General features: G+C 37.3%; 3 protein-coding genes across 7 annotated transcripts; all 3 read right to left on the bottom strand.

Moving 5' to 3' along the window:
- Positions 1–131: 131 nt before the first annotated feature.
- On the bottom strand, positions 132–10,302 carry LOC122668872. Of its 3 annotated transcripts, XM_043865431.1 has the most exons (4): positions 10,180–10,302; positions 7,578–8,572; positions 1,751–1,787; positions 1,329–1,431 (listed from the first exon to the last, which is right to left on the bottom strand). In XM_043865431.1, exons 2-3 carry the CDS (start codon positions 8,435–8,437, stop codon positions 1,751–1,753), a joined length of 897 nt encoding a protein of 298 aa, XP_043721366.1. In that variant the 5' UTR covers positions 8,438–8,572; positions 10,180–10,302; the 3' UTR covers positions 1,329–1,431. The 3 variants fall into 3 exon arrangements, with proteins under 3 accessions (XP_043721367.1, XP_043721366.1, XP_043721368.1); XM_043865432.1 differs by lacking the exons at positions 1,329–1,431; positions 10,180–10,302 and adding an exon at positions 132–454 and having other exon boundaries at positions 7,578–8,605; XM_043865433.1 differs by lacking the exon at positions 10,180–10,302 and having other exon boundaries at positions 1,419–1,442; positions 7,578–8,605.
- Positions 10,303–14,648: 4,346 nt separating this feature from the next.
- On the bottom strand, positions 14,649–21,830 carry LOC122668870 (cytoplasmic 60S subunit biogenesis factor REI1 homolog 1). The gene is made up of 5 exons (XM_043865429.1): positions 21,648–21,830; positions 15,989–16,561; positions 15,728–15,897; positions 15,149–15,367; positions 14,649–15,058 (listed from the first exon to the last, which is right to left on the bottom strand). Exons 1-5 carry the CDS (start codon positions 21,750–21,752, stop codon positions 14,899–14,901), a joined length of 1,227 nt encoding a protein of 408 aa, XP_043721364.1. The 5' UTR covers positions 21,753–21,830; the 3' UTR covers positions 14,649–14,898.
- Positions 21,831–23,711: 1,881 nt separating this feature from the next.
- Positions 23,712–24,414, bottom strand: LOC122668873 (probable calcium-binding protein CML45). 3 transcript variants are annotated; one of them, XM_043865437.1, is made up of 2 exons: positions 24,133–24,414; positions 23,712–24,099 (listed from the first exon to the last, which is right to left on the bottom strand). In XM_043865437.1, the coding sequence occupies exons 1-2, from the start codon at positions 24,350–24,352 to the stop codon at positions 23,720–23,722; spliced, it is 600 nt and encodes a 199-aa protein (XP_043721372.1). In that variant the 5' UTR covers positions 24,353–24,414; the 3' UTR covers positions 23,712–23,719. The 3 variants fall into 3 exon arrangements, with proteins under 3 accessions (XP_043721372.1, XP_043721371.1, XP_043721370.1); XM_043865436.1 differs by having other exon boundaries at positions 23,712–24,102; XM_043865435.1 differs by having other exon boundaries at positions 24,130–24,414.
- Between the last annotated feature and the right edge of the window lie 2,016 nt (positions 24,415–26,430).

Here is a 26,430-nt window from a genome sequence, read left to right on the forward strand (position 1 = left end):
GTTGGACAGCCACCGACTTGCCCAGCCTTTTTTCCAAAGAATCAAACAGATTAATTTGATAACATAAGAGATTTTATTTTCTTTTTCATTCATTTTTTTATTCAACTGTCCAGTTGATTCCAAGAAAATCTAAACTAACCAAAGCAACTACGGCATACTTACATATCAGTATGAAATGTCGATGTAAATTTGGGAGCTTTATATCTAACACATTTAAGGCACCTAGTGCAAAGAAACTACTGTGTGGGTTGTCCTAGAAGATGCTTCTTCTACATGCTTGACACAGCAAACACCCCAGCCCAATGCCTCCCAACCATGAGGTCATGACTCATGACCACCAGAGTGTACGATTTCAAATGCTGTCTCATACTGCTTGCATTCAGAACCAACTTTGACTGTGCAACACTTCTTTTACAGAGCTCCTGATCACAACCTTCACTCCCAAAACTTGGACCTGACCAACAAATTTGAGAGAGCAAAGTCAATCATATTCGAGGAAATAGTAATAAATTGGGACAATTATTCGATAACTAGCTATGAGATCAGTTGCCAAATAGGTTTAATGCTTTCTTCTATGGGTTGAAGACAAATTTATACTCTTTTGCCTGCTCAATGCTTATTAAGAATGTAAGATGATTCAGAAACACTCATAGAAAACAATCCTCCAAAAAAATATGATCAATTCAAAGCCACAGCATCATCATTCCTCCAAAACCCACCCTTCTGAAAACCTTTCATTACCGCTGGGTTAGCAGGTGCCAATAATGTAACCATAACATGTTTGCACATAGAACGCTGCTAAACTTCCATGAAAATTCTGTAGCAACTTATCCAAGATAATTGCTTCCTGACCAAATAAATGATTTTAGCTAATATCAATCCTAATCTTGGACCTGAAACCTCAATTTAATGGTTAAGCAATAAAAGAAGGGTCTCTTGTTCCAAACAAACCATAGGTAACAGTGAATAGTCCACTTCCTGGCCATGCTTGATACCTTGAGGTCAAAGGTTTAAGGCTTGATAGAGGAAGAGAAAATAGTTGCTCTTGGGAAACAGATACCTGGGATCATATTTGTTGATTACATCAAATTACAAAAGCAAAAAAAAAATGACACCTCAAATATATGAATATACATTAATGTACTTTAGGAGGACGGGTACTCTGTTCCATACAGATCTACAATTTCTTGTGCAGGTGTCTTGGACATGGCAGCAGCCATGAAAATGTTACACCGGTTCTACCCTCTCACATACCAGGTTTCAGCTGCCAATCCTCCCCCAACAAGGCCAAAACAGTGGTTTTTTTTTAAATTTAATATCTTCTTTTTAGATGGTCCTCAACGCAAAATTGAACACAACATATTGGCCAAGGATTGTGTTTGGCTTAAGAAAGCCATCATCCATACACCTCCTTTGATTGGAGAGGGTTATCTATTAGGCATCTGGACTCGATCATGTCAACAGTAAGGTGAGACAAAAAAAACATAATTTATCTGAGGAAAGGAGATGTCGCAAACCATGGAATCTTGTTCCCTTGTTTAATTACTGACATGTCATCTCCAAACACAGGATGACATTCTAAAGCAAACATAACCTATGCTGACATTGAAACGGTTTCTCTGAAGAGATACGAGAAAGATTATGCGCCAAAGTTACAAGAAAACGACTCATTTACAGCTGAAGTAAGATCAACAGGGTTTTGCATTGCAGTATTGCACAGTAAAAGAACGACTGTGAGACATAGCTATACCTAACTGTCATAGAAGCGGGAATGGCGCCTCCTAGATCTGTGACATACAATCAGAAAATAGAGAAATATATTAAATTAGTGGAGATGAAAAGGATATGTAACTACTACAGCAAGAAGGGATATTAGAACAGAACTGCCAATACAAAAGCACCTACTCGTAGTCCAACAAGAAGAGGAAGAAGAAAAAGGAGAAAAAGAGGAGTGTGGGTGAAAATTAGTCAAACTTAGTATTTCATATATCAAGCCTTTCTTTGTACTTCAGTATACCAAAATTAGTAATTATTAGTCAGGAGCAAAGCCAGTATACATAGGGTAGGTCTTACTGCATGATGGTAAGGTAAGACCTCCCTATCATGCATTATGCTACTCATGCATCAAACTATGAATATACTTGATGTATCCATGTCGAATAAGAATATGCTTGATTAAAAAGGAGGAATTTTGATAATAAGACTTAGATATAGGTACAAGTTTGAATAGGAGAACTACTTGTTAAGTTTTAACTAGGTAAAAAGTGCATGAAAACTAGGGGTGTCAATCGGTTGGGCCTAGCCAGGCCTCACGGTGCTTAAAGCCTGCACCGTGACCGCCCGTTTAAGTCTTCGGGTTGGGCCTGGTCGGGCTAGGTCGGGTTTCAGGCTACAATCGGGCTAATGTAATCGGCTATTAACTGGGATTTAACCGGGCTGTTGGCATGTTTAACTCTAACCAGGCCTTAACCGTGCTCTAAACGGTACAGCCACAGATTCAATGAATATTAAAAAATAAAAACTTGTCACTTTACAAGAAGCATTAAACTTGCAACTTGCACATGAAACCCAAACCTTCATGGGTACTTGTTTGGGATTAGAGACTTGTAACTCCAAGGGATGTGGGTGACTGATGGTGGATTGAAAGAGGAGAATTCGAATTCGGATTTCCCATCTCTCACCCTCTCTATGAAGACTTTGAAGTGAAGAAACTCAAACACCCCAAATGGGTATTGTAGAGTGTAACCATGAAAGCTTGAATTATTGAACAATGCTTATGGTTTATTGTTGACTTCTCATTTTTTTCTAAGTCAACTATACTGGTAATACACTTGACGATCATCAGAACCGCTTATTCCTGTGTTTGAGAGAGAGTGAGAGAGTTGGGGCAGCAAATTGGGCTTTGGATTTGAGAAGAGATTGAGGGGTGAGAACGTTGATGAAGCACAAGATTATGCCACATTTATAATCTAGTAGTGCATGTCAAGGAATTTTCCTAATAACCAATAGAAATATGCCACAGAATAAAGTTAAGTAGTAGAGAAAGGGCTAAACAATGTCTGAAAGGAACAGAAAAGGGTCGGGTTAGGTCGGGCTACCATTCGGTCGGTCCGGTCGGGCGCCCGACGGGCTAAAACCCCACACCGGGACCGCTCACTTACTAAACGTGTCGGGCTTAAGCCCGACATGTTAAATAAACGGGCCGGACCGGGCCGGGCTTTATCCGGGCAGGCTAGGTCGGTTCTACCGGGCCGGGCCTGGAATTGACACCCCTAATGAAAACAGATGTCAGTCTCTGACACAGGTACAAAATGTTCAACATGGCAACTACTACTGAAAATTTATACAGGCTCACACCGAAAACAGATGGGTCAGTGTCTGAATCAACTGTCCTTATCACGTAGATTTTTAGCAACAAATTCAACCACTCTAGCTTGAGAAAGCATATCCTTAGTGATGCAGTTGCATTAGACATTAATTCCGAATGGAGGCTTTTGCACAAGCTTGAGAGGCCCATATGGAACAGTTGGCAGTTCAATGAGCTGAAACTGACCTTTAAGTAGCTATATAATAGGTTGAGCATTTTATTTTATTTTTTTAGTTTTCATAGTAATGGGCTAATTTATAAGCCCATAAAGTAGGGATAAAGTTAGCACACTTAAGTGAAGTGTTTGAGTTAGATAGGAATACTTAGTAGCTAAATAGAGTTCTATTTTGAGTTTATTTACTTTATTGAGTGTGCTAGTGTGACTAGGAGTCCTTTTCTCAGTCAATTTAGGAATTTTAGGTCCTTATATATGTAATACCAACCCCATTAATTAGAGATGATTTGAGTACAGAATATAAGTTTTTTTTTTTTTCAAGAGTTTTGGTGTTATTGAGCAGTGCATACGGGATGGATATCCCAAACCTGATTTATTCTCTCTTCTTCCTCCCAAGAAGATCGATCTCATTTCTTTTCCCTCCCTTCCATCGATCTGATTTGATCATTGAGCCTGCTTACATCAGAGATCCATAATTTGGATTTTCAGATTGCATTATTTCATATCAGAGCAAACCCGGGAATGGATTCCTTTGTTTTCAGGACTAGAATTTGTTTGCTAATTTATTCATTGTTGAAGGGCAAAATGACAATTTGTGGTGGAGATGTTATAGAAAACCAACGAGATCATCATTGAATCTGAAGATGAAGTTTTCGTTGAAATTTCAATTTCTCCGAATTTTGATGGTGCTTATTGCGAGGTATTTGATTCTTCGAAACACATCATTAGAACTGGTCGACAATGGTTGGAAGCTCAACAAGGTCTTCTCGACCCTGAAGCAACTGTATATATGTTAAAGCCCTCTCATCTACAACACAATTTTGTTTGCAAAGGGTTGCAACTTGACAACTCCTTAAAGCTGGTCGAAGCAACACCCACACTGCAGCCTCAGGATGAGCTGAAAGAAGAAGACAGTGCGATCAATCTCATTTCTTTTCCCTCCCCTTCCATCAATCTAATTTCTTCCCTTAACAACACAGTTGCTTCCTTTATCTCAGATCTGATTACAAATTTAATCATTCGGATTGCGTGCGTCTGTGATCCATAATCTGGATATTCAGATTGCATTAACTTACCCATCTCAACATCCTCATTTCAGTGACACCAAGTTTGTTTACATCATGTTTCTTCAGTGCCCAACATCCTCATTTAGCTACATAATTACTACTAGTTGTATAGCTTTTCTATAAAATTTATGTTTGAGACTTAAAGGAATACACCAATCACACAAAACTCTAGACACTTTTCATTTCATCCACCCTGCTCTAATTCTTTGTACATCATCCTCTATTTTTCTTGCTTATTAATGATTGAACCTAAGTACTTAAAATTACCACTTTGCAGTATCTCCCTATCATCAATTTTCACTACCCCACTTTCAATTCTATTGTTACTAAAGTTACTCACCATATACTCTGTTTTTATTCTATTTATCTTAGAACATTTAATAGTCCCAAGGTGGATCTCCATAATTTCCACTTGGCATTTATCCCTGCTTTTGTTTCATTCCACCAAGACTATATCATAACAAAAAACATAACCCAAGGGACCAGATCTTGAATCTCTCAAGTCAGCTCATCTATGACTATTGATTAGCGCAAACAAATACGGGCCCAAAGCTGGTTATTGGTAAATTGGTAATTCCACACTTCCCCCCCCCCCCCCCCCCAAGTTCTTTCACCAGCCACTACACCATTATACATCTCTTTAATTATATTCACATATTTATTAGTCAAAACATTTTTCCTGACCAACACCCACCAGATTAACTCACTAGGGACACTATCATATGCTTTTTCCAAGTCAATAAAGATCATATGGATATCTTTCTTACATCCTCTAAATATTTTCTTTAGTCTCCTATGCAAAAAAAAAAAAAAAAAACCTTCAATCTAGATCATCCTGGCATAAAACCAAAGTGATTATCCGAAATATTAGTTTCTTGTTCAATTACTCTTTCCTAGTATTTCATTTTACAGCTTATAAGGTTTTATTCCTCTATAGTTATTACAACTTTGATTATCACCTTCACTTTTATGAAACAGTACCACATTGTTTGTCCTCCAATCATTTGACATTTGATTATCACCTTCATTTTTGTGAATCAGTGCAATGTTTCTCCTCCATACATTTGACATTTTTTCTTGTGCTCAAAATCTTATTAAACAACTTCATTACCCAAGTTATTCCATTGATTCATAACCTCTTCCACACCTCTAATGGAATACCATCTGGACCTAATGCTCACTGCTTTACCAATTTCATCTTCTTTAAAGGTCCTTTTACTTCAGACACCTTAATTTTCCATATATATTTAAAACGTGATTTCTTGATAGTCATTACGACCTTCTAAAACATTGTTACTTGTATTGTTTTCATTTAGTAAGTTTTAGAAATAGTTTTTTCATCTCTATTTAATCTCCTCATCATTTATTAATACATTATCATTCTCATATTTAATGCATCTAATATGGTTGAAATCACTACTCTTTTTTCTCCTCATTTTAGCTAGCTTATGGACATTTTTATCCCCTTCCTTTGAGGCAAATGATTGATTGAATGTCTTAAACACATCTATAACCATTAATTTATGTACAAACCTAAAGTGGGGGGAGAGGCAAGATGGTGTTCCCCACATGCCATAGCCCCCTTCTCCATCAATAAGATAGAAGGCCTTAAAATTGTTTAAAGGCTGACGGCATGGCCTGAGTATCCTATCTCCTGGCCCAGCCCCTTCTTATGGGAGTGATGTAGATCACAAGTCCATATGTACCTGCAGGAACAAGCCCCAAAACCAGCCCAGCAAGGTTGTGGGATTTGACTGCTGTGAGAAGCAGCCTGGTCTGATGATGTGGAAAGTTTTGTTGGTTCGATGGAGCATCATCACCTAAGGCAGCCCGAACTACTTCCCCCCCCCCCCCCAAAAAAAAAGATGCTACTGTTCACATGAACAGTACCCGAACTACTGTTCACATAAACAGTACCCGAACTACTGTTCACGTGAACAGTGTTATGAGTATATAAGCCTTGTATGGAGAAGGAAATCCAAGCAAATATTTGATATTCTGTGGGCCCCCCCTGAAGATAGGAAGACAAGGCAGATTGTATTGCTGATTTAGTTAGTTACTATTTACCTAAGTTTCTATTTTTGCTTACTTCATAACTTTATTTCAGTTTACTTAGTTAAGTCTTACTTAGTCGAGTCTTAGCTTACTTGGTGTACAAGCCTCAATATTCTCTTGTAAGAGGCTTATAGTAATTTCATTTTTCGTTACTTTCTAATTTTCAACTTTCTATTTTGTGAAGCTTAGGCCAAGCTATAAATAGGCCCCATCAGTTGTACTTGAATTAAGACTTGATTAATGGAATTTCTATTGCTTGCTTGCAAGTGTTTGGTCTGAGAAGACTTCAACAGCCGAGATAGCTGTGGGTGAGAGGCCCAAGGCTGAGATAGCCTACTATCCCTATCCCCCTTCTTCTCTATATCCTCTTCTTCTTATCCTTTTCTATATTCTTCTTTCATATGTGAACAGGAAAAGGGAAAAAAAAAAAAAAAAAAGCAATAAAAGTTTCACTTATTCAATTTGTTCATCCTTATTATGTTGATACTGACTGCAATCGATCTCCCACTGGTTTCCTTAGTTTGAGGTCGACTCTTGCATTAGGGAGGCATCATTCAAAGTTCAGATCAATCAGATTAGCCTTTTTTTTTTTTTTGGAGGGGGAAGGGGAGGGGACTACATCATGGCTTCCTATGATTTCATCAATTAAAACATTCATGAGATGGTTGGATATAGTAGCTCATGATATTTGAATTCTGTAGAAGCCCAAGATGGCACATAGATCTGCCTGTTCAAATTCATGGATGCTGTGCAAATGGATTTGAAGTTATGATCACTTCTAGTAGGAATTTCAAATGCAACAAATGGATCTAAACCAAAAAAGGTAACAAAAAGAAAAATATATAAAAAGACAACATAACCATCATACTATGGAAAATTAGAAGAAAAATATCAGATAATGTGCTTCACTGACCTGCGCTGATTAGAGCTCCCTCTAGAGGATCCACTTGCAGCCACAGACTCATCATCGGTCTCATCAACTCTATAGTCTGCAATTTCTACAGATGTCACAGAGCCCTCGTCAGAATTTGAAGCCTCATAGCTTGACCTACGACGTCCTCTCCTAGTCTCACTAGTTCTTGACCGTCTTCTATTTCTTGAATTCCTAAAGTTATCAAACACGTGATACAAGATGCATGAGGTCCACCAGTTGCCTTCATCCCCAGGGAAGTCCTCAAATTCACCTCCCGTTTCTTCTTCCCCATACTCGATCACATAGTCCCCCAGCACCACCCCATGAGGGACTTCTGAATGGATAGTGCTCAAAACATCTATTATCTCAGAGGACTGCTGGAAATTTTCCCAATCAAGTTGCCGAGCAGGGTCTATCTTTGAAGGACGAGCATGAGGGTGACTGAGTTTAGCATGCTTCTGGAGCTCTGAGTAGTTGCCAATGAATGAACAGCGTTCCTCTTCGCAGCACCGCTTCTTCTTATTCAAATGCAGACGAGCTTTTTCCAGGACAACCCACCCTGTTACTTCCCCTCTACACAATGGACAAGCTGGACGGCAATTACCATGCAATGTAACTGGCTGTGTGCTTTCAGTGGAAGCTGGATCAGATATTGAATGGTCCTTTGCAGTTGCTAACATCCCATTTGCACTTTTGAAACGATCAAGACAGTTTGAGTGTGTGTGGTCTGTGTCGCACATGAATGGGCGGCATCCGATCTCAAAAGACGAACATTGAAGGAGGACCACATTATGGGGGTGATCTAAGCAAATAGGGCAAACCACATCTTCCCAATTGGTATTCAGCTGGACATCTTCCATGCTGGAAGGAATAGGATGAAGGCTCCTCTAGTCAAATGTATCAAAACCCAGAAAATCTATCTACATAAAACCCCTCATGCAGAAAATTATTCACCTTTCTCTTTCAGGTCAGCAAGTTCGGATTTACATAGGAACCTACAAATTACAATTCCATGGAGAGAAAAAGTAAGATACCACCACAAGGTCTAACAGAAGTATAGAAAAAATACTTGATCTGGTGGATGGTGCAATGAGAAATAGCTGCAAATGTTTGAAAGAAATGTCTATGAAACTGAGAGGAACATCATTATAATGAGTATAAAATAAAGTAGCATTAAAGTTCACCGAGAAATGGAAAGCCTAAAAATAAACTTTATTTTCATAATTGAATGGTTATAGAAAGCAAACAGGAAAAAAGACAATTCAACAAAGAAAATATAATTAGGGTGCAGGAAAATCCATGTAAACAGAGTATAAGATCCCCAGTCTCAAATACAGAGAAATTTTCAACCAATACCATTGGACTCCTCATCCACAAGAAGCCAGTTTTAGTGAAAGGAGTGATGTATTGCCTAGATAAAAAAAACACCATATTAAAATTCAGTAATTTCATCAATAAGTGAATCATTCACGCTACATTCTCTGATTCCCAGCATGATACATGATAATGAATTACTAAATCCAAACACTTAAAAAAACAATTGTAACAAATCCAAAAGCTTAGAAACATATATTATATTCAGGAATCCACACGTACTACTTGTTTTCTTTTGGACGAAGGGGAGTGGAGAAGCAAGGTTGCTATACACCAATTAGTGGAATATGATAACTTGTCCAGATATCACTGCATATTGCTATAAAATGAAATGTCTAAACATGGTTATACATGATGCAAAGATTCAACCTAGACGTGCTTGCAAGTACTATCACTTGAACTGTGGACATGAGGATCAAATGATAGGTCACACAATTAAGTTATGCACAAAAGGAAATTGAGGAATTAACTAATGCAAAATACAATCTCTAAAACAAGGTCTCTATCTTATTGAATACTCAAACTACCATTTGAATACAGAAAATAAGACTAAAAGAGAAACCATGGAAAACACTGAAAATGGGAAGAAAAAAAAGTCACACCCTTCCCGTGCAAATCCAATAGGGGAAGTATGAGATACCATTCTCAATTTCCCAACAGACATACCTTCAACTAATCCTGAATCATCGAGAGCTTTTGGATATCATTTGAGATTGAACAAAATCATTCTCATTTTCCAATAAAACCTACTAAAAATTTTCGAGTGCGTGCTTCAGATTCTTCCGAACTCAAAATCCAAACGCTCAATTTTCCTTCAATTAAGCAAACCAAAGTCAAAGAACCCACATATTTATCTAAAATTTTTCTATATCATTTGATAACTGATAAATAAACTAAAAACCACACAAAACTTAACAAACATTTGATCATATTGGTTTGTTCAACAACCAAAGAATCGATCCACACAGATAGTTCTCTCAGAAACCCATAACCAAGCACAAACAAAGTGATCCATCCACGATTATTATCCGATAAAAAGATGCTAAAAAAGTGAAACAGCCAACTATTTTTAGACTAAAATCCTGGAAGAAAAAAACTGAAAATCAATAATTTCTGCTTAGGGAAAATAATCAATTAGCACAGATACAAACTGATATAGAGAACCAAAATCAACACTATTGACGTAGCTAGAAAGCGCAGTTTATCCATTAAAGATAAAGAATCAAACCTTTTCGCTAGCAGAAATTCTTGCCCGATGCACCAAACCCTAGAAGGAAGGGGAGAGCGAGAATGATACGGAGGTCTGTTTATGAAGTCGTCGTTGTGATGTTAAAAAAAGGTCTGTTATTTTGCTACTCCCCAGATTCGAGGGCGTGTTCCGTAGCTTGGCTTTTATACTTTTCTTCTTATCCAATTTAATTAGGCAGAAATTAATGATCACCTACATCGCCGAGCTACCAAATTAGACTATATCACTGCAAAGAAATTGTTCGGATCACATGATGACCAGACTTCCAACCCTGATTTGCCCTATATTTTCATTCTTAGTAATTGATTACTAAATGGACCAGATCCGAACCATTCCATTACCATTTTCAACGTTTTATATATCAGTCAAAAGTCAAAACCTCTGAAATCAAGATAAAATGAAAAATGTGAAACACAGGAATAATTTAATGAGGTAGCTTGTGACACAGGTAATCGGGTCATGATGTAAGAGAATATTCTCATTGGTACGCAGAAGTCGTACTTTTTGATGACCTTAATTACCATATTTGCCCCTATCTATGGGTGAAATTAACAGGAATACCAGATATTTTTATGGCCTATTTTTATATTTCAAAGTTCAAGAGTGGGCCCCATATAAAAAGTTAAATAAACTCAAAGTTGTGGGCCACCATGTCGATTGTGGGGAGGCTGAGGAAAACTATACCTTTTTTTCTTACTTTTAGAAAAGAAAAGTATTTGACCTTTTTAATTCTGTCTAATTTGTTTATGGGATTTTCATGAGCAGAAGAATCAGAAAAAGTAAAATCTTAGCGACTAAGGGATATTTTGGTAAATGATGCCAACATGTAATTGCAACTCTGACAGGACACTTGTCGTATTCTAATTATCAGCATGTCCAGTTTTATAGAAACGACGGACACGTAGTCTTCCAATACACACTCACGTTGTAGTGTCTCCACGTGGAAATGCAGGGCGTTCCATGTGTAAAACAAGCAATCAAATTTTTTTTTCTAAGCCACGTGTTAGTCATCAAGATATGCTAACGTGTGGAACTCCTCTTTCGTAACGTGTAGGGTTGAAACATGGCCGGCTTGGGCCAGAATTTTTAAAACCCTAACCCAACCTGGCCTAAGGTCGGGCCCAACCCTGTTGGGCTCTGCTTGCATGCCCAGCTCGCCCGGATTGACCCTGATCAGGGTGGGCTGGGTGGTATTGGCCTTGATTGGCCATGATTGATCTTGATTCTTTCAATGATCATTATTTGTGTCTTTATATGCACTAAAAAATTCTGAGACATCGTCAATATTAATTATTCTTAAAAATAATCTTAAAACCTTAAAGCCTCAACTATGATATGTAATAATTTATATATAGTTATATAAAATCAAGGTTGGGTTGGGATGGGTCGGGCTCGGTTCAACCCGAGGCTTCAACCCAGATCCGGCCTCAGGCCTGAAAAAACTCAGCCTAAGCCCGTCCTACAGGCTAAAAAGCCCAACCAAGCCCTGTCCCGAGTTTACAGGGCCAAACACACACCCCCTAGACCAGTTGGTTTGGACAACCTAATTGCTAATAAATTCGTTCAAGCTTCAAGAGAACAGAATTCGGGATAAGATTAGTTCCGGGTGATATCGGTTTTGGAATTGGTTGAAATCTTAGAATTGAATTTGATAAGTTGTAAATTAATGTCCCCTTATTTGATGCACCGTAATCTCCACCATTCTCTTGCCATCGTGCATAAAACTTCTCCCTTTTTGTCTTCTTGGGAGGAAAGAAAAGAGGAAGGGAGCATGGTTTGAGGTATCAATATTGAATCACCATTAAGTTGCTGATTCAAAACATGGAAATAGCCTCTCTGTAAAGTGGGGGTAGGGCTACGTACATTTGGTCCTTTCAGATCCTGAAGTAGTGGGAACCTCATGCATTGGACATGCTTTTTTTTATAATGCGTCTTAACTATTAAATTTAGGTCAATCTATTTTAACTCTTATTTTATTCTTCTTAAATTATTCGAATCGTAAATATGTTATATTATGAGAATGGATGATGTATGTACTGATAGTACTATATGAATTGTACTATATATAATACATTTTTTTCTCAATTTTTTTTCTACTATTATATTTATAATTAGGTCGATTAATGTCAATATATTTCTTATATTTTCTCATTTCTTTATTAATTTTAAGTTAGGTCAACTTTTTCAATCTAAAATATCTGAAAATAGGGATTGCATGTTGAGCATGCACAAATGTAGACATAGCTCCTGAAAATTATATATCATTATAATGCCATTTTAATATTTCTAATAAAAAAGCGTTCAAATATCTAACATTATAACTAGTAGCTAATGTTTACCAAAAAAAAAAAAAACTAGTAGCTAATAGGTATCTAAGGTAATACCTATTTAATAAGTAGTGTTTTTTCCTTAACAGGGCCTTCCACATGCCTTGTTAATAGACGATATGCTCAGTTGAGATTGTTGAAACATGCCATCCATTCTTTTGACCATGTTTGTTAGTGGTTTGTGTACGTTGCTATGTATTTAGACCAATTTTTTTTTTCAAAAACCAATTCTTGATTTATAATTTTGAATTGTTATATACGTTTAAAAGATTGTTGTGACCGCAGTGGTGAACTACGTAGTTGTAACATTTTTCTAATTGTTCCTTGTCTCATTTCCAAAGTTATTTAATGTAGGGTAAAAAAGAATTTTCAAAAAGTTGAAAGTTATTTAATGCAATATTTATGTGAAATGACTAAACTTTCCCTCATTTAAAAAGTGATTCGTCTGTTTGTAACCGTACTTCGTATGCCCTTCAACATAAGTTGTTTTCACTCTTAACGTTTAGTAGTTGGTGTAATTTCACATATTATAGTGTCAATTGGGATCAATGACTTAAGATTTGTTAGGTGTGAGGATAAAAGAGGAATTAAGCTTCACACGCAACCCTTGTAACTAGGCTTGTTCTTTTTGGTTTATTGTTGTAGGTACCGCGACCTAAAATTCTTTAGGATTGACGACCGGGGGGATCGAGATATGCATGATAAAGAGTCACTACCTAGGATGAGGGCATAGGATCCATAACGGGATGCTCAATCCCTGATCAACGGAAGGAGCCAAATTTGATTACACATGATATGGTCAGAGATTCAAGTAATGGTTAGGTTATAAAAATGGGAATGTATTAAACACTCTCCGTCCGATAGAACTAATATTTCTATTGGATGTTAAAGTTCAAACATTCCCCTAAGTTACATTGGTTATACCAACATGCATGGCTTATATTTGACTGATTATTGTGCACAATTGCAAAACAGAATCACATGCTATCTCTACATGCATATTTGAATTTACACTACCCTCATGTTGCTTTAATGATCTACATTTTATTAGACTAATTAGAGGGGAAAGAAAATATACATGAGCTCCACCCTAGATTAGGGTCAAAAGAGGTTTGCCTTGAAATGCGAACTTTAGTTGTTGCGACTGTCATTGTTGGGAAAGGTGAACAATACCTCTTTCAGTATTGGTAAAAAGACATTTGCATAACTTCCATGCCAAAATTGATTATTTAATCATTATCATTATTACAGATGTGAGACTGATATGATCTTTGTGCATGAGTGAATCATTTCTCGAAAGAGATACAATGGTCAATCCACGTCTTGAAGTCATCTTTGCAAGGGTGACAAAAATTCAGTGTCTAATAATGCTCTTGACATCTATTTCGTATTCAGACTTCACTTTGTTCTGCACTCCACTCATCAAATAAGATGAAAGGAGCTCCCATAGTTTCCACTTTCTAATGATTGCATTGTAAGTGCTGCTTAAGTACTACAGGAGATGGGAATCCAATGCTCTCTGTTTGCGTTGTTGAGGATGAGCTTGTCGACCATTTTGCGTCGTTGAAGATGAGATTGATTCAAAAGTCTTGTAAACCTAACTAAAAGAGGGAAGTTTCATTGATATTCTACCATTTTACTGACTAAAAGGACAGATGACAAAAATTTGATGATCTCAATACATTCATAACCAAGTCAACAAGCAAGAGGAACTTCTTGTCTGTTGAAGCAATTAAACTCTGAGCCAGTACAAATGAATAGAGATTACCTTCTTGCTGAACCTGTAGCTCCTCCCAATTCCTGAAATTGTAATACCAATCTCTTAAGCACCTGTTTGTAATATGCTGGCAACCTTCCTGTTAAGATTTAAGCCATTTCTTTCTCCTTATGTGCATTTGTTGTCTTGGTGATGAATCATACCTCACATTCTACAATCCATTAGGTCTCAGTCTTTGGTTAGAGATTCCTCTCTGGGTTTCTTCATATTAGGCATCAGACAATGCCACGGACATGCCACGGACCACAGATATGGAAGAGACAGTAAAGAACAAGAGTAAATGAAAGCATCAACCTTTGATCAGAGGTTGCATGATTGCATCAAAGCAAGAGAGTCAGAGAGAGAGAGAATAAAAATACTAGCTTAAACTGTAATTCCCAACCGTAAAAGAGACTTTCTTTGGGTTATTATTGTGCATCTTAAAAGCATGATTCCTTGAATCACCTGATACAATTCTGTGCACAACCTTGGCCTCTTTCGACAAGATAATTCATACTCGTTAATGTAGATAAAATAACCTAACAAGAAGAACAATAACACTCCATGACAACAATACGTAGAACTGTCACTAAATTGAAGAAATTCAGCCAAAGACTAATATGGGACATTGTTGGGGAGATTCCGGATGACATTACTCTTCATTCCCATCTTGCTACGCATGGCTTCCACACCTGACCTATTCATCTCCCGCAACACCTTCATCCTTACAATCGGCTCTTTTGACTGCACTGTTGCTAAGCCCATGCTCTTGTACCTGAAAAACAGAGGACAACCCATTGTCATCACATAATTATTTAGTCTTATTATTACTTCCTTCAAATACAAGAGGACAGAAGATACAGACTTTTTGGCTAATGCAATAGCAATGGCAACATCTCTTCTAGGTGAGGGATGCGGTTTCTGGCGGTAGTAGCGCAAAAATTCCCAAGATCCGAGAGTTTTAACTGATATCCCACCATCCATTTTTCTTGTCAGCACTAGCTCAGCCCCACCACTTCCAAGTTCAACAGAGTTGTCCATGTCTTCCACTGTGACCAGCTGTTTCCCATCTCCATCCGCATAACTATAAGGGGGGAAACAAAACATCCAGTGACATCAAACATAAGTATCATTCGTTTAATAAGGAAATAGGGACTAATGGAATGGATCCACCATCAGAGATGGGATCTGAAATTAATGGATTAGAACCAAGATTAAACCCTCTTTTTTTACTGGGTTTGGATCTTAAAATCAGATATTTAAATGGAATGGATCCACCATCTCAGATCTGATGATGAGGCTGCAGATTAAACTTGGATCCATAGTTAGAGAGAGAGAGAAAAAAATTGGCGGTTGGATCTGATCAAAAGCTATAAAAACTCTTTGAAAAGGAACCGTACATAACATAATGCATGCTATCTTGGAGAGTTATGTCGATAAAAACCTGTGGCTATAATCATAAAATTCCTCCAACTCGGCTTCCTCATCATCACTCCCATCCCCATAATGTACTTTGCAATGACTTTTTGCCTCCATATGCTTCCTCACTGCTTCTAAGCTGTTGAAGGAATGGCACTTGTCATTGCAATACAAGCACATGAAATCCCTTTTAACCTGTAAAAACAAACAAGTACATGAATAGTTCACGTAATTAAATGTGAAAAAGCAAAGATTACAAGCAAGAAACAAGAAAACATTCCAGTACCTTAAGCCCAAGATAAGTAAGGAGGCCCTTGGGATCCTTCAGATACTCAATATCGGGGATGAAAAATCCATGTTGCTTGTGCATGTGAACCATGCAGCTTTCTATGTTATCATGTTTTAAATCACACATAAAGCAACAGGAAGGTTCCAATTCTTCTTCATCATCATCATCATCTTCATCCATGTCATCATTTGAGGCTTCATCCACATCCAACTGGGTTAATGAATCAGTGGCTTCATCAACCAAATAGTCCTCTGCGTTGATTTCCTCCCACTCATCTTCACTCTCTTCATTCTCCTCGTTGTTAGCAGCCTCTCTTCGTGGGGCAGGCTTATTAGCAGCACGGCTTTGGAGAGGCTTAATCACTGTATCTCCAACACTTGATTGTGATGCCCGCATGAGATGAGTTCTTGATTTAAGATGTTGAGCATGCGCTTTCACACTTCTATAACCTTTGGCACATAGAGCACAGCTGTATAGCATAGGAGTCTCCTTTGACTTATTTTGTTCTTGGGCTAATGCAGCTTGCCTAGTTAGAAACAATGCTTCAGTCACTCCTGGAACGCCTGCAACCTGGTGAAAATGCATATATTAGAATTTCTACAGTTTGTTTAAACTCACACAGTGCATATAATAATAATTTTTAGAGTAAATTTCTTGGACACCCCCTGTACTATGGCCATTTTGCTTACGATTACCAACGTTTGAAACAATTACTTGAACACCCCCTGCAGTTTACCATTTCTTTCAAGTAGGTCAAGTCCGTCAGTTTAGTGATGATGTCATTGGTTAAATTTTTTGTAATACCTAAACTACCCTAAAAGGGTACTGAAGTGACAGATTTACCCCCTTTCCACAAACAAAAAAAAAGAAAAAGACAGATTTACCCCCTCCTCCTTCTTCTTCTTCTTCCTGCAACCATATCTGGACTTAATCGCATCGGACATGCCCTTGAGCTTCTCAGGATTGCGACCCACCAACACCAAATTAAGATGTTTCCGGGCCAACTCCAAGGCCAACCCCTTTCCGATGCCGTCTGTGGGTCCGGTCACAAGTGCCCAGGAACCGTATTTCTTGAGATCCTTTGCAGGTCTCAAGGAGTAGATGTAAACCCATCTGAGGGACTCTAAGCCAGACTGGAGCACCAGGAGGAAACCCAGAACCAAGGGCACCAAAACCCAAAAGGGCTGAGCTTTGACACAGAGCTCCATCTTTCTGTGAGAGCTCCAGTGAGACCGTGACCTTTCCTGCTTAATACAGAGCTCCATCTCTCAGATACAGTGAATGATTAATGAGCGGTGGCAGTGAGACCGTGACCTCTCCTGCTTAATTAATGATGTATTGATTAAACTCACTCTTAGTCCAGACATTGATCCCAAACCTCGATTTCAGAAAATTTTCTCTGTTTTTAAACAAATTTCAAATCAAAATAACTCAAATCCTTCTTCTTCCTGTAACCCACCGATTTCAGATTCAAACTCTAATCAATTTCAGAAAAAAGCAGAGTCTTGACAGATGTTTAGGGTTCGAATGAGGTTTCATTAAATTCACCTGCAGAGCTGCAGAGTACAGAGAAACATAAATCTCAGATGGTCATTAGTTTTTTTCATGAACCCATCAATGTGACAATGTCTCCTTGAATCCCAGTGTTCCTAATTCTCAAAACCCAGATTTTATACCCTTTTGTTCATTTGGGTTTTTTCCAGATCGTAAGAGCTGCAACGAAGAACAGAGCTGTACCAGTAGTACTGGGGTGTCTTCTCATTTGAGCTTCTACGGATTGTTTTTCCTCTATTTTTTCGTCTAGGTTCAGGACTGAATCCCAATTTGAAGTACCCTTTCCCTCATTTCTCAAAAGCTTACATTTGGGGAGAATCCATGTTGTTTTGGTGAGAGGATTGGTATAGGAAGTCTTTTATGTCTCAGGAACCATTCTTCTCATGGATTCAGGTGGTTTGGACAGCGGTGAGAGAAATGTTTGGTCTAAGAACAGATTGGTTTCTCCAAAACTCCATCTTGTAGAAGAGAAAAAGGAAAAATCAGATTCAAAACCTTAATCTGAAAATCGATTAAGGGTTTTGGGTTATTTTGATTTGAAATTTGTTTAAGAAAAGAGAAATTTTCTGAATCAATTAGGGTTTGCAATCAGTAGGGGTAGGGGCGGTGGGTTGCATGAAGAAGAAGGAGAAGGGGGTAAATCTGTCAATTTCACTGTTTTCTATTGAATAAGTGATAAGGGTAAAATGGACATTTCCAATTAAATACTAACAGTAGACTAACACCGTCAGTTTTCAGGGGTGTCAAGTAATTGTTTCAAATGCTGGTAATCGTAAGCAAAATGGCCATAGCACAGGGGGTGTCCAAGTAATTTACTCTAATTTTTAATAATAACACATACTGTTTGAGTACAAAACAATCTCAAAACCAGGACATCTTATCAGATATATCCCCCCCCCCCCCCCCCCCCAAAACCCAAAAAAAAAAAACAAAAGGATGGCAATGGAGCAGGTATCACCAATATCACAATCTACCTTTTAAAATATTTCATTACCAAAGCAGGCCATAACCAAACAATTAGCTCAGGTACCCACTCTAACCCGCTCAACTGCAGTCCCTACTCCCTTCTTTCTAAAAAAAGTTGCAATACAAGACCAAACCAAGATCAAAACCACAATACTCTCTCTCTCTCTCTCTCACCTAAAGATCTTCCCAGAAAAAATAACTTGCATACAGGTTTGATTTGACCATCTTGATCCTACTTACAGACAAGGAGATGGAAGCCATCTGCCAACAAGTTCACAAGAGAAAATTTGACCAAACACTCAAAAAAGATCAACATGTAAAAAGAATCTCAATTGGGGAAAGCTCAATAATACCCCTCATTTGAGTGAGACAGATACAAGATAATACTCAGCAACTGATACGCCTAAAAGATGCCCAGGAAAAGGGCCAGAGCCTTTTGCAATTAGCCCAACAACATATTTTGGTTCATTTAGAACATTCAGAAAGTATCAAAGAAATACTGCCAGTCTTGACCTCCTAATTTGTAATTGTAGCCTATTATCATAATCCCTACCTTTGTTTTGTGTATTTGGACTTCAAAATGAGTAATGAAATGTGCATGGTTTGGCAAAGTCTCCTATACTTAATGTTGCCATGGTAATCTTAGTGTTGCATTGTTTGGCAACACCACCATCTGTTCCTGCACAGTACCACTCTAAAGTTCATTTATCCCATCTTGATCTCAATTATTATTTTCTTTTTCACTTCTTGCCAATTAATGTTTTAACATCTTTCACATTTTTTGTTCTATTTCTTTTTTTGGGGGGTTGTAGACAAGGATGAGGGATTGGAGGACCTGTGATGTGGAATTCCAGCCATACTTCACTCTCTGCGGTCTGTGGGAATCTTTAAGGAATGGAGTGCATATGGCGCAGGGGTGCCTTTAATACTGAACGACAGTGATTGTGTCATTCAATATTATGTCCCCTACTTGTCCGGCATCCAAATATATGGTGAATCAAGGTCATCGGCCAAGTCGAGGAACTAATGATGTTTCTCATATATATATATATATATTTTCCCCAAGCGAACCATTACTTGTAGACTTAACACACCTGCTGCTTTTTAACTGTGTATTGTTACAATCTGTTTTGATTATCTGTAGTATTGATTCCAATATCTTGTTTTTGTTTCTTTTAAATGCAATGCTGGTTCCTTAAAATCTATTTTTTGGTTATTGCTTGGTCAGTTCATGTTGGTGTGTGTTTCTTTCTCTGTAATTTTTGGAGCAATAGGTGGAGCTTCTTGTTCTTTAAACATAACTACCTGAGTATATAAAAATAATGAAAAATGCACTACTGTATATATTGATTACTGGACTTTAAATCGTAAAACAGGATGTAGGACAAATATTAAATAACAAATTACTAAAAAAAATTTGCTAAGAATAGTACATAGTTAATATTGCAATAAAGATGCTATTTCATCAAACAATTTAATGAGTGTGGCATACAACCTTTCAGACACATATAAATCATAAGGAAATCAAAGATTATGGAATGAATATGAAAGCAAGGCATCCAATAACTTGGGCCCAAAGATTACCATGGCAACATTAAACGTTGCCAACCAATGCACATTTCATTACTCATTTTGAAGTCCAAATACACAAAACAAAGGTAGGGATTATGATCATAGGCTACAATTACAAATTAGGAGGTCGAGACTGTCAGTATTTCTTTAATACTTTCTGAATGTTTAAACCTGTTTTACAGGTCAACAGTTTGACTTGTCACCTAGGGTCAATATTGGTTAACTTCATAACCCAATTTATCTTTCCATGAGGACTATTCCATTAACCTGCACAGATTGAACATTTACAACAGGTTAAACTGGATAGTTGAATTGTTTGAGCTGTAATGCACAGCATTTACATGCCCAACAAAATATTGGTTCTAGAGATATAAGCAACCAACTCAATAATATTGGTTCTTGACATATGAGCAAACAACTTGATAAGCTTTCCACAACTAGCTCTTTTCAAATTGCATGTATATGATTCTCATGCTCAAGAAATTAGGTAAGTAAAATCAGAAACAACATCAGGAACTAATGCTGGTACCTAAGAATAAATTTACGAGAAAATCTTCGACAACGTTTCAGTATATGGCATAAATGCCATATGCTCTGATTGTAGAGGAATGCAATGCATCCAAAACATTTACTATTCCACAAAATAACAAAGTAAATTTCTTGATAGAAGTATACAGCAGAAATAATGTTATTTACAGACTAAATTTCTTGATATATACTCCGCACATTTCATTTAAGACATAGAATTTGAATCTCTTTTGCAGATTCAGTTTATTGTTTATTAAATAATTATATAGATATATATCTGTCATGTTATTGAACCATTTTGAATCGTTTGAAAGGGATCAAAAAAATGGCTGAAAACCAACAACCAGATAGTCTAGAAAAGAGAATTGTTTGGTCGCCCTATGGCAACACAGCAATCAAACCGAGTTAATAAATGTTTAAAAGTATGAACATATTGGATTCGAAATTGCAGGACCTTTGCATTATTCAAAGATTAAAATTCTAGAACAGCAGGTCCTTCATCTACACTTTTTTAGATATTTACAATTAAACATTGACATATTTAATATTAAAATTAACAAATAACATGATATTATGAAAAATAATTCTAAAATGTTATCTACCCCTGGGAAAAAAAAATCTAAAAGGTTAGAGCTGCAAAGGCTAATGAGCCAACCGCCATTATAAGGAGAAAATCAATATTTCAAGAACGCATACAAGGTACACGGGAAGGCTTCTCCCTTGCTCCAATAGTTTCTTTTCTTAAATTAGGTCTAAAAAGAATATCAAAATAACCCATCAAACAAAAACACAATCGGGTCACTGATGAAAAAACAGAAAATGGAAGGGGACAAGGAAACCTAAGCAGGATACCCAAATTTCTCGAATAGGCAACCGATTTATTCGTCATCAGAATCCCAAATCAAATAACCCATCAAATTAAAATTTCCTCATAATCATGGTTGTCGATCAAAAAGGAATTCATTAATATAACCTAAAGTTTAATCCAGGAGAAGGCTAAGGGAATGAAAAATAAAGACGGAAATGGAAAACATACCTTCCTCTTGAGATTGTAACGGTGCCATTCGGATTTGTAATGAAGCTTTTGCTGTAAATCATCTTCGAATTCCTTATTGCACGCATTGCAGGTGAGCCCTGGCATCTTCGATGTCTATTTGGTGAGAGAGAATCTGAAACTTCGCCACAAAAACTAGAACTTTAGAGCCTTAAATCGCAGAGACAGAAAAAAAAAAGTTTTCTTGGGTTACAAGTGCTCGTAGGGCAACAAAAGACGACTGTTCGTAGTCGGGTGACGTCTTCTTGCTCTTGGATGGCGCAAGCACCGACGAGAGGCATGAGATGTTTCACTTTCTGAGTTCTGAGGTTTTAATGGGCTGGATATAGCAGATGGGCTTCAGAAAATAGGCTCAATGGGCCCTTTTTCTCAGCCCAATAAATCAGTCCAGCTTGGCCCATGCCTATCAAAAGCATGGTGCATGGATGCTTGAATTTCTCTTTGGTACATGTTGTCCCCTTAGTCATATCTCATAACTAACTAAAAATTTTTCTTTTCCTTTCATTTTTTTAAAATATCACCAGCCAAGGGATGATTAAAATTTAAATCCAGCTTTGTTGCTCATTTTTTATGCCACATGAATTAATTGTTTTGGTCTTTCTAAATGAATGGATAAGGATAGGGGGTGTCATACTTAGGCCCGCACCAATAAATTTATCCTCTCAAGTACAGTGCATTGTCCAGTGTACCACACTTGAGCATCCGACAGTAGCCATGAGACTGAGGGGATGAATTTTAAAGGTGCACTGTCTAGTGCACCATTGGAGCACGAGTGAGTTGTACATTAGACTGAAACCAACCACCACTTCACAGAATAGGGTTTCATAAACTCAATCACTTTCTCACACTCACAAGGAAGAGAGAACAGATTTTTTTAAAAAAAAGATGATGAGTGTGAGATGAAAAGAAAAATATAAAGTTGATTTAATCCAGTAGTTGATTCTTCAATTTAACAAATGAGAATTTGGATTATGGAATTCCATAGAATCATTAATGCGAGTTTTAGCTGTTAGGCATAATTTTTGAAACTCACAAATAAATGAAATTACAAGTTACAAATTAAATCCCAAGTCATAAGGAGTCGTGTCATTTGATGAAATTTTGAGAGTAACCATTTGAAGGTCTTGACCCACTATTAGTTCACTCGATCTCCAACTTGGTCTTATTGATGATAGAAGCTTGATCGAGTCCACTCTGCTTTTCCATCATCATGCCAGACTTACTGAAGTGTAGAATACTTCAAGCCAAAATGGGTACGTGGGATTTACATAAGGTTAACGGTGACCTTGAAGTTGTCCAATGGAGGAAAAATAAAGAATCTTAATATATAAGAAAACCCCAAATCGGCCTGAGTAACTCAGCTTTATCTCAATTAAATGGGATCGACTATATGGATCATTGCCCTCCAATTAGCTTTATTTGAAATCATACTTGCTTCTTTTTTTTCGGTAAATGAAATCATAGATACGAGGTTAAACTATGTATGTTTTCCCACACCACTTCTCCCAAGTCATAGAAGATATTTTATTTTTACCGAACTATCTGCAATAATTAATCTTTTGTTTGCATATATCCATGAGTAATGGGATGTTCTTCTTCATCTAATGATTTAAGATTGGTAAAGACATCTTAAGAAAGAACGAAAGAAAAAGGAAGAGAGACCAACTTATCTATGCAATCTCAATTATTATTCATATTAAAAAAAAAGAGAAGAGAAAAAAGTTCTCTATAGAGATTGTATCACCCGCGTCCAAACATAGAGGGGAATGAACTCCCTGTCCCCTGAAAGGGGAAAAACCACCCCATCAGCATTCGTCTCTCCTCCAGCCATGGCAGGAGTTGGAGGATCTAGCCCAGCAAAAATAGGGGTATTTGCATCCTCCAGCTCCCGTCATCCGTCACGGCTGGAGGAGAGACAGGTCTGCCCCTTCATGCTAATGTGTGCGTTCTCATTGGGCTCCATGCACACGCTGGGACACGTACACTCCCTTAAAAAGAACTAAAATAAAAAAAAAAAAAAGAAAAACAGAAAAGGCAATAAAACTGAGTTGAAGTCACCCGTGTCTCTGCTTCAACTGGAAGCTGTTCTCCGTAAGTTTGAGAAATTCATTGAAATCAATTCTTCCATCTCTGTTTGTGTCAAAGGTTTCCATCATTCTTTTACAGTCCTCCATCTTGAATACTCCCAAGAAACCCAAACTGTGAAGAACTCTCTGTAACTCCATTGCATCTATGAACCCATCTTTGTTCTGATCAAACACATCAAAAGCTTCCTTCACCTCCTCCAAGCTTGGTTCCTCATTCTCAAACAGAACTGAAAACTCCTCATATCCTAATCTCTCTTCAAGTGTCTCATCATTTGGGTTACAAAAAATTCCCAAGTTCTCCATCACCATCTCCATATCTTTTCTGCTTAGTTTCTCATCATCTCCTTCATGAAAGCAGATCAATGGCTTGCTTATTGCCTTATCCTCCAAAAACACCTGCTTGCTTGCTAGTTCAGGACAGTGGTTTTTCATCTCAACCCAAATTCCAAAACCATGTTTCAGTTGGAGAAGAGATCGAAAACTTGAATATCGTAACTGAATTTTGGGTACCCAGTTGAGAATTTTGTGAAATATTGGGATACCAACAAATCCAGCTACTGGAAGAGAAGTTGAGATGGTGTTTGGTGTTTTACTTTCCATTGCAGAGGAAAGAAAAATAGAGAAATGAGTAGCAATAGAAAATGAGAAGAATTAAGCTGGTTCAGATGCCAGTGTTTGAAGATAAGAAGGATTCATTAATTATATATACTTGGATCATGAAGTTATTTAATTTGCTTTTTCTTTGGGTGGGTGGAGGGGAGAGGGGGAGAAGTTCCCTCTGTGACTTGTGTGGGATGTAGAAGAGAACAGTAAAAGAAAAAGTGAAGAAGGAAATTTCTCTCCTTCTATTATGGGAGTTACATGTGTTCTAGTCATTTTCAGCAAAAGAGACAGAGAGGGGGGATTGCTTTCTGTTTGGGTCTTGATGGGTATTTCCAGGAATGTGTTGTTGACTTGTTATGGTCTTCCATGATAGAACTAACCTGAAGTTTCTTGGAAATAGAAGTGAAAGGGAAGTTAGAAGGAAAATATTAATTGGGCTGGTCCAAACTTGTATGAACACCAGATGTTTGATTAAAATAGAGTCGTAAGGGTGGATATAATTGTGTCATTGTACATCCAGTTGCTGACACACGTTTGCTGATCACATAGAAGAGAGTTGGTCTTTGTGGTAGATGTGATGAAAATTCCAATGAAATAAGTACAATGTGGTAAATGAATAGCCGAAATCCGTTTCCGTATCCGTGTTCGTATCTCTTTAGCACTATCCGAATTCGTTTGAAAGCTAAACGGATACGGATACGGATAGGCTATAGCTATCCGAAAAGATATATTTACATGTAAATGGATAAAATATTTGATCCGTATCCGTGTCGGTATCCGTTTAGCATTATCCGAATCCATGTGAAAGCTAATCGGATGCGGATATAGTACTATCCGAGCCGAATCCGATCCGTTTACATCCCTAGTGGTAATAGATTAACCAATCAGTTATGTGGTGATATCTCAATATATGAAATCATACGATACATTAATATATATATATATATATATATACTATCCGAATTCGTTCGAAAGCTAAACGGATACGGATACGGATAGGCTATAGCTATCCGAAAAGATATATTTACATGTAAATGGATAAAATATTTGATCCGTATCCGTGTCGGTATCCGTTTAGCATTATCCGAATCCATGTGAAAGCTAATCGGATGCGGATATAGTACTATCAGAGCCGAATCCGATCCGTTTACATCCCTAGTGGTAATAGATTAACCAATCAGTTATGTGGTGATATCTCAATATATGAAATCATACGATACATTAATATATATATATATATGGTCAAGAAATTTATGAAAATATAGTTTCGAAATATAAAATACTGTAGGGAAACAAACCTTGAAAAGCAGTGTGGCCCTTGCACCTAGATATGTACAGGGGGCGCTAAATGACCACCCACCCCATGATAGGCAAAAATCATGCATTGTCTCTGTTGATGCTTTCACGCGCGCTCCCATTAGTCCGTGTCAATACGTTGCTTTGAGGCAAGCTCTTCTATTCTGGTTCATGGTGTCTCTTGGTTATATGGTTCATCAGCGGGAGAGATCGAGCTTCAAGAAATAGTGAATGGTCTTATCAATACACAAACGTATAATTCCCCAGGAATTTCAATTGCGCTTTCAGGGAATCATCTCCCATATATAATATATATAAAAAAGAGAACAAAGTATGATTAGACAAGTGCATTTAATTGATTATGTATAAATGGTGAGGTTTCTTACATTTACTTGTATTTAAAAAATGTTCTTTTCAATTTGGGGAAGATTGCCCAGATCATTGCCCAAAAAAAAAAAGAGTTTAATTTGATGCAATCATTCAAATTATTAATTTTTTAATCTATTGCAAAAAAAACAACAGAAAATTTTATTTGAGCAAAAAAAATCAAAATTTGATAGATACTTTTTCTTGCAGAAAACTAGTTTCGATCCTTAATTGCAGGCTGTTTATCCCCAAATAATGATGAAATCAATATTAATATTAGAGTCGCTTTTACCAGTAGAAAAAAAAATTTCACTAAAATGCTTTAAATGAGCTCTCAATTAGTGTTTTGCAATCACATATTGTGTTTTGTAGTTTATAAGACACGTAACAAGCGTATCAATAAGTATCAACCA

This window comes from Telopea speciosissima, chromosome 7 (genome assembly GCF_018873765.1).
Source record: "Telopea speciosissima isolate NSW1024214 ecotype Mountain lineage chromosome 7, Tspe_v1, whole genome shotgun sequence".
Classification (NCBI taxonomy): domain Eukaryota; kingdom Viridiplantae; phylum Streptophyta; class Magnoliopsida; order Proteales; family Proteaceae; genus Telopea; species Telopea speciosissima.